This window comes from Equus caballus, chromosome 30 (genome assembly GCF_041296265.1).
Source record: "Equus caballus isolate H_3958 breed thoroughbred chromosome 30, TB-T2T, whole genome shotgun sequence".
NCBI classification, from domain to species: Eukaryota; Metazoa; Chordata; class Mammalia; order Perissodactyla; family Equidae; genus Equus; species Equus caballus.
In genome coordinates this window covers 34,005,611-34,018,632 of record NC_091713.1, presented here as the reverse complement: position 1 = coordinate 34,018,632, position 13,022 = coordinate 34,005,611, and the positions used below count along the sequence as shown (strand labels likewise).

At 40.0% G+C, this 13,022-nt stretch overlaps 1 protein-coding gene across 4 annotated transcripts in view; it reads left to right on the top strand.

Moving 5' to 3' along the window:
* Window positions 1–9,272: 9,272 nt before the first annotated feature.
* The window catches only part of DENND1B (DENN domain containing 1B), a 243,962-nt gene continuing 240,212 nt past the window's right edge, over window positions 9,273–13,022 (top strand). Inside the window, exon 1 of one of the 4 annotated variants that reach the window (XM_070255835.1) lies at window positions 9,273–9,503. In XM_070255835.1, coding sequence (XP_070111936.1) covers window positions 9,388–9,503 — 116 coding nt within the window. In that variant the 5' untranslated portion in view covers window positions 9,273–9,387. The remainder of the gene's footprint in view (window positions 9,504–13,022) is intronic. The other 3 variants (XM_070255842.1, XM_070255834.1, XM_070255837.1) reach the window with 3 other exon arrangements.

Below are 13,022 nucleotides of genomic sequence, written 5' to 3'. Positions count from 1 at the left end.
TTTAACTCGTTGAGTTTTTTGATGATAGCTATTTTGAATTCTCTGTCATTTACATTACATATTTCTGTGTCCTCAGTACTGATTTCTGGGTACTTGTCATTTTCTCTCTGGTATGGAGATTTAATATAACTTTTGATACTGCTAGAGGGTGTGGCTCTGTTTTTGCACATAATGGCATTATTTGGTCTCAGTTATGGCTATTGCCAATGAGTGGGAGTCAAGAGGCATGTATTTGGAGCCCTCTGCATTCCACTGAGATCCCAAGTACTGGAGCCAGTGCTGGGCGGGTGGGGAGGAGGCGCGTTTTCTTTTGCGTGCTCTTGGGGTTTTCTCCCTCCGCTCTCTCTGCTCTTCTGGGGTGTTGGCTTGATGAGGTCACCTCCTGCGATAGCTTTCACCCCGGTAGAGGGCTTCCCTCTTGGCAGCAAGGACCCTCGGGGATCTTTGATGTTCCCACAAATGAACCTCCCCTTCCCCCTTCCTTCCCTCTCGGAGTCTGCACGTGGTTCTGGATAGCAGTCATTTGGGGAAGGAGCAAAGTTTTCTCTTACCCTGTTCCACCTCCTCTGAGGGGGCTCCAGCCTCTCTGCCCTCTGCCGTATGGTTGCATGGGTCTCTCAGACATCTTTTGTGTCGTGTTTGGATGTCCTCTGTTGGAGGATGAATGTCTTTTTTCATTGTATGGTGGAGGGGAGAGATTACGGGGAGAACTCACTCCACCATGATGCTGACATCACTTAGAATGTTATACTGATTGATGTGGCAGGATTAAAAAAGAAAAAGAAGCCTCTATTTTTGAGGATGTGTCATATTCCAATGAAGAAGTCTTTCCACCTATTTCTATTTTTCACCATCTTCTTAGAGGCTTAGAGAGGAGGTTGAATCCATGCTAATCCACATAAATTCTGTTGTATAGCCTGAGATTTTAATATGATGATAATGAAGCAAACATATCTGTGAATTGGTCTCCAGGCAAAGGCTTGGTAGAAATGTGAGACAATAACATAGGATCATGGTAAGGTAAGGTCCAAGGCAGCTTAAATGAGATCAATGATAACACTTTTATGGACTCACAAATTATTTAAATCAATTTCCAAAGTTAGCCTGTGCCTTAAACACTATTTCATATTCTCTTTCTAGGCTACTTAATACCATAGCTGGTTTTTAAAAAATACTAATGTGTCAAAAGTTTCCACAAAAATATTTGGTAATTATTAAGACTCTAACAGCAAACAAATCACTTAGGAGGAAAAAAAGCATTAAAATTGGTCAGTTTCAGTCTGGAAATTGTCAATTCAGGCACTAATGGAAATACTGCTTTTTAGGGTTAGTTTTTTAAAGAAACACTGATAGGAATATACCAGGTGCCTGATATACTGTTTTTGCATGGTTAACTTGCCTGGTGATGAGAAAAGAGATTGTATTCATCCTGTCAATTTGTGAACATAAAACTCCATGGACCAGTTACGTAGAAGCTGTCCAATGGACAAGTGTTTTGAATGTAGATACCAAGCACTGTAGGAAACAGGTGTGCTGGAAATGTGTTAATTGATGGACCTACCAGTGTAAATGCATGGTGAGAGATGGTGGTTACCGTACCCTTCATGTTGTGCTGTGGAGGGAATAAAGGCTTAACTGTAACCACAAAGGGAGGAGAAGATGTTACACAGTGAATGCCGAAGAGATAGTCATCTTTGGTACACTAGTTAGCAAGAGAAGGGAAGGCTTCTCTGTGCTAAAGGACAAAGCACTATCTGTGTTAAGGCAAAAGCTGCCGTTGGTCATATTGGTCAAATTTCTGTTCAGGAATGTGTCAAATTACTGACGTCTTAAGCATCAGAGTTTAGCTACTCTATCCATCAACTCATCATTATCCATGAGAAACCGTGAGGAAGAAGCTGCTGCAAGTTCAGAAGACCAAGTGACAGGAGACTAAATTTCATTAACAACACCCTGAGAGGAGCCCATCAGCCAAAAGGAACAGAAGGGGGAATCCCTACCACTTAACACAGAAGATGCTCGTCACAGCTCCACGCTGCCTCTGCCACATCTGCTGCAAAACAAGCCATCAGGCTGGGAGCCGTAGGTGTGACTGAGGGTCAGCTCCGAGATCATCCACTTTTGTGAGAGGTTTACCATTCATTCATTGCTTTATGGAAAGGCAGAAAACATATTTTTCAAACTAAATTTAACTGTTCTCTAAAAACAAATATCAAGTCTATGCGTCCAAGTCACTGTGGTCTTTAAACACCTAGAAGCTAGGAAAATAAGCACTTGGATATATTGTTGAATAGATGAATGAATGAAATAGTGAGTAGGTTTGGTAAAATTTGGGGGATAGAAGCAGCAGAGGTGTCTGGGAGGTACAGAAGCTTATTCAGATAAGGTTAGCTAATCTGATCCCTCTGGAGGAAAATCTATTATTTGCTGAGGGAAGCTCCTCTCCTGCCTCAAATTATTAAAGTAATAAAATAATTCATTAAGCACTCATAAGCCATTTAAACTTTTTCACAAAAAAATTCTTATTCAGTTAATACTAATGTTAGATATATTTTTTCATTTCCTCTTTTAGCTTTTTTAATTCTTTCAAGAATAATTTTATATATCGAGCCAAATGTCTTCTATCAAAATCTTATGCAGGGGGCCGGCCCTATGGCCAAGTGGTTAAGTTCACATGCTCCGCTTCTGCGGCCCATGGTTTCGCCAGTTTGAGTCCTGGGCGTGGACATGGCACCACTCATCAGGCCATGCTGAGGCAGCGTCCCACATGCCACAACTAGAAGGACCCACAACTAAAAATACACAACTGTGTACCGGGGGACTTTGACGAGAAAAAGGAAAAATAAAATCTTAAAAAAAATCTTATGGAAACAGTAAGGTTTTATAGATGGACCCATCCTGAAAATAGTAAAATCCAGAGTCTGAAGACTTCTAGAATAACAATAGTATGCCATTTATCATTCTTCCCTTCTTTACCTGGTAGTCATCCCATCACTGTATTAATCAATGAGTAAATACTTATTGAATACCAATGGCCTCCAAATTATGTGGGGTATTACAGAGAGGATACACACACACACACACACACACACACAGCAGAAATCACAGTTCCTGCCTTAAGATATTTACAGTTGGGAGTGCTTAAGTTACACGTAAAAAAAAACCCAAAGAGAAGTTAAATACTAAACAGCCAGAAACTGGCTAAAAGTGCCATGGAAACATAAAGAAAAGACATTATTGTGGGCCAAAACCAGTGGAAGGAGTTTTTATGAAGGAGGCAGGACCTGAGCTGGACCTTGAAAGACAGGCAGGAGGGAGACAAAGGGTCTTCCAGATGGGTGGATAAGCAGGAACACAGGCACGAAAGCTGGAAGAAAAGTCATGCTGATGCTTCTTATACCCCGTTAGAAGGCAGAGCAAGGTGCGACCCTCCCAGGAGGTAACAGGCTGTAAGTACCAGACTCATATCACTTGACGAGAAATGCCGCCTTGGGACAGTGACAGGTGGCACTATTCTTTGGGAATTAATTGGAGTCTTAATGGTTTGTGCCTGCAACAGGTGTGCTGTGGATACTTTTATTGACTGATTAAAGAAGCTCCTGGGGAGAAGGTGAGCCGCTGGGTGTTCTGTTTAAAAAATGGTTAAGAAATTTAGAGTGCTGGTTAGATTTTAGGAATTTAGGGAATTCATGTCTCAATTTTTGCTACCATTTGACGTGCTGATTTAGTCTAACTATGCTTCACCTAGTAAAATCCTGTGCTTTGATGGCTTCAGATCCAGAAAGGTTTGGGTTTGAAGCCTATTTTGCGTAACTTTGGGAAAGTTATCTTTCTGAGTCCAGTCTGTTGGAGAGGGAGAAAAACTTGGCTTCACTCAATGACTGTGAGGATGAAATGAAAAAGATATTCAAAATATGGCACATATTTTTCCTCTTTCCTTTTTTCCCTTTTTCAGTTCAAATATTAGGCAACTATACCCAAGAAGACCACAGAACTTAGCATACAAACTTGTGACATTTTTTGCAGTAAAAGGCAGCATTACTGAAAATTACACTGGGGTACAGTAGTAAATTGAAACTGACCCTTATTATATATATACATTTTTTATGAAAAGACATGAAAAAAGAAATGAGAAAATTTTTTTAAAAAAACCTGCAAACCATTGAATAAAAAGCTTGCATCGTGAGAGGTGTTCTGTGGGTTCTTCCACGTGTATCTCAAAGTCAAAACCTCGTTGCAGTGTGCCTGACAGTTGTCACTAAGAGTAGCAGGGCACACAGTATTAAATGTAAACTGCCACTCCTGTTGTCTCAGGACAATCACATCCTTCTCCATCATATTCTTTCTTCTCAAACATTCTGGCCAATGCATTCTGGCTGTTCTGGGGAATCAAGAGACCAGTAATTGGGCCTAAAAGGGCCAGGTACATGTGTATCTAGATTCCCGTGATTAAGTTTTGGGGATACAATTGAATTCATGTGATGGTCTGTGCTGGCAGTGGTTTCAAGGGGGCCCTGTAGCATAATGTGGTGTGCTATTGCACGGGAATAGTTAAACTTGTCAGTAGAGACTTTCTGACACGTCATCATTATTTATTTTTATGCTTTGAATGCCTTCGCTAAAAGGTGGGAACAGAGATACACTGAAGCTGCCACTGAAATATAGCTGCCTTCTTTCACAGATGAATTGAGCCTCATCGATGCATGCCTTAATATTTGGGAGCATTTAATATTGTGTTTATAAACATACCACTAGCATTTTATTCTATGCTTGCCAAACAAACTAAATGGAGAATCTTGACCCAAGGAGCTTCAGTCCTAACACATTAATTAGCACATGCCTGAGTCTGACTGGACAGCCCGGGGCACAGTGACTCAACAAAGCCTGGGCTCTGGTCTACTCTGGGCTTCTTGCAGGAACTGTTTGCAAGCAGGGGCATCCATGACCATCAGGGGACTTCTCCCCTGAGATTCACAGGACTTAAGGTCTGATTTCAGCACACGCTGGTGTGCTCTTACGAGTCACTTCTATCGGCCCTGTAATGATTCTACAGATCCTGTGATTCCACAGGTCCTGTCCTGGCCTCATTAAGCTGCCAGGCTCCTCCTGTAGGGCCCCTGAATCAGTGCCACAGAACGTGAGGTAGCAAGAGAGCATCTTTATACCTTCATGGTGAGTGCAAGCATACCGCTCTTCTTCTATTGGTTGATTTTATGCCTGCTTTTCTTGCTATGTATTTTAGGCTCTTTGATACATATTACCAAAATAATAAGACTCTCTTTTTCACTTTTGCATAGGGTCTTCTGGGGCAATGAATAATTAAAGCCCAGAAAAGATGACGAAGCTAGTCCCCTGAGTCTGAAAAGTTTAACCAATCCTTGGGATCCCAGAATGCCATCTCTCTATTTATAAGTGGGCTGAAAGCATACCCCAAAACTAGTTGTCAGCCTACAATACCGGGATATTATGATATTAATAGCTCAGGTTCATAAGATGGAAGTGCGGCTGGTTCCCTTGAGCAACAACTGTCTAGGCCACTTCACTTGGGTGTGGAACAGGCATCTCAGCCTCTTAATGTTTAAAGCAGAATTTTCGCTTCCTTTCTCACCCTATACCATCACGTTTGTCCTTCCCTCTGTCCCTCACCAAATAGCCAAGAGGCTAATTGCTACATGCATTTGCAATCTGACAACTTGTCATTTTCACTGCAACTGTAATCCAGAGCATTTCTCCCGGGTTAGAGCAGCAGCCTCATGAAGGTCTTCTGTAACCCCCAACTTCGCTCCTTTGTCTGTTTTGCTCTGTAGCATCCCATAGCAAGTAGAATGAAATAGATAGTCTTTATCATGGCTTGCAGAAACCCTTCTCAATCTGGCCCCTGTCTGCCTCTGACTTTACTGCCTATGACTCTTGACCAGCCACCCAGGGTTTTCCTAAATGTGCCATGCTTATTCCAGCCTCAGGGCATTGGCATCACCTGTTTCTTGGCCAGGAAGCCTCATCTCCTGGATCTTCACACAGATGTAGTTGTCTCATCATTCCAGTTGCAGTTCAGATGTCTCTACCTTAGAGAGCCCTGCCTTGTCTATCCTAGCCAACCCAGACCTCCACCCGTGGCTCCATCTCATCATTCTGTTTATTTTCTTAGCACTCATTCCGATTGGACATTTTATTACTTATATATTTACACGTTTATTGTTGGTCTCTATTAACGAAACTCCATGGGAGCAGGAACTCTGCAGTCTCTAGTGATAACAATGATATTAGCTTCGGCAAGAAGCGGAACGTCACCAAAGAGCAGTATCAGCCTTCATAAAGAGCAAGAGAATACATGTCAGGTACTCCAACTAAGTCAGTTTTGGAGCCAAGACACATAGAGTCCCCTGGGAGAGGTGCTGGCATGCAGAAAAAGTGCAAGAGAGCTTAAAACAAAAGGACGGCATCACTGGAGGCTTTGTTCATTCAAAGGAAGAGGGCAAGACCCAGACAGGATGATGGTAACTGCACCGCAGAAGACAGCGCAGCCTGGAGCCAGAGGAGGCAACCTGGAGAAGAAGTAGAAAGCATGACAGATATACAATGGAGGATAAGATTGGAACATTGGTTCAGGGGCTAGTGCTTGAGCCCATCTTAAAAGAACTGCCAATTCAAATCTATCCAGGTAGCTGTTTCTAGCATCCGTTTCTTTCTTTTGGATTTTTCTCTTTTTTTCGTTACAGATACATTTTTGCATGATATGATTTTATTTTTACAGTGAGCATGTGTTGCTTTAATAAAAATATGTAAATACCTCCTCTTTTTATTTTGAAATATAAAATAATGGAAGTAAATCATATTCTCTCCACTCAGAGCTAACAACCTCTAATATATTCCAAATATTTTTATATGCCTGTTCACATCTGTTTCTTGTAATATGCAGCTTGTCGACGTAGACAGCTTATCTTCACTAGCCTTTTTTTTTCTCTAGGCCCCCACCTTCCATAAAAAATTCCTACCATAAAACTTCCCCCCAATATGTATTTTGATGGGTTAAAAACTACATGTTGAATGGAGACTCATACTATAAATATATAAAATAACAAGAATCATAAGGTCAATTTTCAATTTTTACAAATGCTCATAGAGAATTATACTTTAGTTTGCTTTTTTGTCTTTGAGAACTGGGAAATCCAGTTTCTAGACCACGATTTCCCTGAAAGATGCAGTTTGGCTATGGACTAATTACATTTAAAAAAGCAAAAAAAAAAAGTTTCTTTCGATTTTAGCTTTCATTATCTGTAAAATGAGGGAATAATAACAGTCTTTCAGTTTCTTTTAGTTTCATATGACAAACTCTTTCAGTTTGTTATATAAAGCTTTTGTTTATGCTACAACTTGTACAAAGGACTTTTAAAAAAAGGTACGACCCCAAAAATATTCAATACCGTTTGTAATTTGGGTATTTAAAGATAGCAGTGAGGGAGATGCCACATGATAATACTTTTGAACTGAAATACAGACCCACTTGAGCCTTGCTCACTTTCGTTGAGCGAGCAAGTGACAGAGAGAGAGAGAGAGAGAGAAGATTTATATATGCTTTATGAAGAAAATGGCTTTTAAAAATGGCTCAGTAGTATTTTGCAGGCTAACTTCTATTTCCTGGTGCCTCTGGCAAAGAAGGGAAAATACATTCTTCCACACAGGCGTTCTTGGAATAAAATGTCCCTAGAGAATTTGCTTCCTGCTTCATTATGTTGAGTACCTGTTTTACCTACTAATCTATACCTCACAGGACTACTGAGAGACCTAGCTAATAAAAACTGGTCATAAAGCTCTTGGCTCAATCACAAGTATAAAAAGGATACATGCAAATGCGGTCAGGCTTGTCCTTCTGGTATGTGCGCGAAGTCGTTGTGCATGAAACAATACAGTGACTCAAAAGTTAAGAAATGTTTTTTGCTTTCACAAACTGGAAGTAGTTTTGCTAGCTGGCTTGCTGGAGTGAGTTGTTTCTAACTCAACAGTAGGCCACTTGATTTAAAACTTCCTTTTAATTCTAATATTAGGCCTCTTCTCATGAATTCACGCATATATTACTTAAGCATTCATACCCACTTATTTAAAGGGGAAGAGCAACATGTTTGTGTTGAAAATCATAGAGGGAAACAAATGGTTGGTATGGCGATCAACGGCCTTATGTCATCACAGAATAGAAATTAGTAGCACCTATTTGGTAGTTTTCTTGAGTAACCACGGTGAGAACACAGTATAATTACTACACACACGCACGCACACATATGCATGCAGAGTGCACATACTAATGTCGTATGTTCCTGATCCACAGTTCAACCCAGAGGGAAGTGGAGGGAAGATCCAGGAAGTGGCTTTGTGGCAGTCAGTCCACACTGATGCACAGATTCCATTAAGTCACAAGCAGACTACCAGGCTGAGTCAAGGATCCAAAGGCCCCCTTCCCATTCCAACCAAGTTAAGCTATCCCAATTGGCAGTCTCAAGAGGACAGGAGGAGACTATCAGAATTGTGCATAGTGAAGAAAGAAAGGAGGTAAGAATGAGTCCTTTTTACAAAGGAAGCAAATTCCCACCAAACAAAGACGACCGTGATCAGTATCACGGAGCTGCCTTTCTTCCTTCCTTCCCAGAGCAGATCACAAGCAGAGGTCATCTTCCCAAATACTTGTCTGTCTTGGGTCTGTGACATCAGAAACAACAGCAGAGATAAGATGATGTCCATACTTTGAAGCCCAGGAGACCTGACCATCCTTGTTTCTTTTCTTTTTATCTTGTCCTTATTTATAATAGTAAGGAAAGGGAGAGCGGTCAAATGTCTTGGAGTTCTGAATCTCTGTTTATCATTCCAGGACCTTCTGCTGTGGAATTGCACCTTTTGACCTGGTGTTTAACGGCATTCTATTTGCTGGCATGTAGCATTTTTCTTTGTCCCACTGGAACCAATCAGGGATAAGTTCATGTAACGTTGGCCCAGCTATTTTCTTCTATTCTGGGAAAGTAGACCTTGGCAAACAGGAATTTGTTTTGACCGTTTATTTACATCAGATTAAGGGTTGCTTATGGGGGTTACTGATTTTCTTGAACTCTTAACATCACCTTAGATGCTCTGACATGTTTCAGTCCAGTAAATTCTAATGTCATTGCTCACTGGATGGGATTACTCATTCTCCTGAGAGGATTTAGTGGGTGTGAGCAGAGCTGCCATACAATGAAGATGCTTTTATTTACGTGGAGTATCTGGTGGGTGGGGTCAGGAGATTCTCTCCCAGGCAGTGCCACAGGGTTACACAAATGACTGCTCTGTTTCTTGCAACCCAAGGGCGGCTCCTCAAAGAGTCCACGAAGAAAATTTGTCTTCGCTGATTACAGTCTGTGGATGATACTCTGCTTCGAATATTCTTTTTTCTTAACTCCAAGGACTGTTTCAAGTCTTCCAATGTCTGGCAGATTGAGGGACAAAGGTAAAGGTGAGCTAGCAGAGGCTGTTCAGAGGTAAGAGAATTTCATTCTACAATTTGGGGCAAATCACCTGATATAGGGGAAAAAGAGAGTATCTGCTGTATTATTTTCGGGAATTTTACCATCTTTTCCACTAAAAGTTTAGCAGCAGAACATAAATATATAATATATATAAAAGGAATACTATACTTCGAGAGTGTTCTTCTTAACAACACTCTCTCAGTTGATATTAAAAAGCAGGTCCTGCTAGAATATTTGCAAGATGGTTTTCTAAGGACTTCAAGAAATTTGACTTGTTAAATGTTTTCTATAAAGGAATTTTCTTCCACAGTAAGTGAAGGTGGTGATACTATTAATAAATTTCACCTAGGAGGCAATGCAGAATTAGACTCTAGGGAAAGTCTAACTTGAATACACACTGACTACAACTCACGAGAGGGTTGAGTCTAAAAGCTCATTTCTAAGTTAATTGCTTAGAACTCAAAACCTTGACATAAGTTGGTGAAGCCCACATGAGTCTAGCTAAGTTATACTGAACTTGAAACATTAATAATGGTATTATTTCAAAAATACCATTCTAGAGTTTACAATATTGTTCCTCTTTCCACACTCCAAAGCAGAAGGAGCTGTCAGAGGAGGTATTCCTGAGCGTCAGTAACTCCTCATTTCTGTCTAAGGCTTATTTCCACATGGATACATTGTATGAATGGATGGGGTTGGGAGGCCAGGGGTTACTTTTATAATTATCACAGTACATTGGGAACTTGGATTTCCCCACACCATTAATATATAAGGATGTATAAGTCAGGGACTATTTGGGTATGGCTTGAGGAAGGTGGACATTATTAGGTGGATAACACAATTATTAGTGCATTTTATATGGTAGTATAGTCAAAACCAGGCACTCATGATGTCTAGTCAAAACTTCTATTGAAATTAACTAAAAATTCAGGATTAAATATTTTAAAAATTATTAAATGCATTCAAGAACAGGCAGGAAGTAAGGAATACTTGGCAGTGGTGGTGGTGGAGGGGAACAAGTAAAAGTAGCCACCAGAGCCACCTTCCATATTTGTTAAGCTGGATGAACTTGAGCATCTGTTATCATGGCCTCAGGGGGCTTGCGGCCCTTCCTAATGTGGGAAGTCCAACAGGATACCCCTCATAACCTGGAGCTCCAAAGGGATTCAAAGGAAATTGATTGTCTCAAACAGAGCAGAGTTAAAGGGGGAAAATCCTCCTGGTGGATTCATAACGACAAGCCAGAACACCCATTAGTGGTCTGAAAAATTTCAAGCTGAGAATTTAGCATGGAAGGGTCCTGAACTAGTAGCGCCCCTCAGACATCCACCAGCAGTAAATGGATATTCTCTCCAGAGAACTCATCTTCCTTTCAGATCCCGCTAAAGTTTCACACATAAAGCTCCAAGGATCAGGTAACATAAAAAGAAATCATCAAACATAGAAGAAAACAAGAGACCATAAGTAAGAACCAAAAGAAAAAAATAAGATAGTAGAATCAGACCCACAAATTCTTCAGACACTGGAATTATCAGAAATAGAATTTAAAATATATATGTTAAATGTAGTTTAAGAAATTAAGGAGAGGCTTAAAATATCAGCTGAGAAAGTAGCTTTAAACATAGCCAAACGGGGGGCTGGCCTGGTGGCACCGTGGTTAAGTGCGGACATTCTGCTTGGTGGCCTGGGTTCTCCGATTTGGATCCCGGGTGCGGACATGGCACCACTTGGCAAGCCATGCTATGGCAGGCGTCCCACATATAAAGTAGAGGAAGATGGGCACGATGTTAGCTCAGGGCCAGTCTTCCTCAGCAAAAAGAGGAGGATTGGCAGCAGTTAGCTCACGGCTAATCTTCCTCAAACAAAACAAAACAAAACAAAAATAGCCAAATGGAACTTTAGAAATAAAAAGAATATAAATTAAAAACTAAGTGGATGGCTTTCACAGAAGATGAGAAAAAGCCAGAGAAAGAATTAATGAACAGGAAGATATTTGTGAAATTATCCAGAATTCAGCCTAGAAAGATAAAGAAAAAGAAACTATGAAAGAAATATTAAGAGACAGAAAGAGTAAAATGAGAATGTGTGTATAATCAGAGTTCCAAAAGAAAAGAGGAGAAAGAATGGAGTTCAGAATTTTCTAGAACTGATGAAAGGCATCAGTCAGGACTGGTGCCAGTCAAAAAACTCAAAGAAACCAAGAACGATAGATGAAAGAAAAAAACTTCAACTAGTTACTTCATAGTGAAACTATAGAAAACTAAAGACAAATGAAAAATCTTAAAAGCAGTCAGAGAGAAAAGACACATTACATTTCAAGATTAATTCAAAATTCAAATTGTAACTAGGGACACTAGAAGATAGTGTAATGATATTGAAAATACACAGAAGGAAATAATTGTCAACTTAGAATTCTTTATCAGTGAACACAGTTTTCAAGAAAGAGGGTGAAATATGTACATTCCCAAACAAAAACTGAAAGCACATACAGTATATATTTTAGGCAGAAGGAAAGCAATCATACTTGGAAGATCTAAGGTGAAAATATGAAAGAAAAGCAAGATGAGAGGTAAACTTCTGGGTAAATCTACACAACAATCACTGCATAAAACAACATTAATAATATATTGTAGTTTCGAAGGGTATTTTAAAGGTCTTTGTGTTGTTTGGGAGAAAGTTCATGTATTGATAAACTCTGGATTTAACCAGTTAAAATTTCTAGGATTACCACTAAATGAATAGGAAAAGAGTGCACAACTTCCAAACTAAAATGGCAAAGTAGTGAGAGCATAAAAAAAATCAATCCTAAAGAAGGCAAAGGTGAAAGAAAAGACAGAGGTCAGGAGAAAACAAATGGGAAGCACAACGTTAGACGGCACAAATAAATTCCAATATATCAGCAATTATTATAATACACGCAATGGTCTAAATGCTTGACCTAAGAGTCAATGATTGTCAGACTAGATTAAAAGTCAGAATTAGCATTTTTCAGATAAATCTGAAGCATAATGATTTAGAAAGTTTTAATGTAATCAGATGAAAAGAGATCTACTAGGCAAATTCTAATCAGAAGAAAGCTGTTTAGAAATGGCTGAGTGGTTAAGTTCACGCTCTCTGCTTTGGTGGCTGGGGTTTTCGCTGGTTTGGATCCTGGGTACAGACCTAGCACCACTCGTCAGGCCATGCTGACGTGGCGTCCCACACAGCAGAACTAGAAGGACCTGCCACTAGAATATACAACTATGTACTGGGGGGCTTTGGGGAGAAGAAGGAAACAAAAAAAGAAAAAAAAAAGATTGACAACAGATGTTAGCTCAGGGCCAATCTTAAAAAAAAAAGAAAGCTATTTGGATACTAAGGCAAAAGCATTATTGGAGTTAAAGTCACAGCATAAGGATAAATTTACCAGGCAGATATGACAATTATAAATTGGTTTGCACAGTCATGCACTGCATAAACGTATTTTGGTCAATGACGGACTGCATATATGATGGTGGTCCCATAAGATTAGTACCACAGAACCTAGGTTTG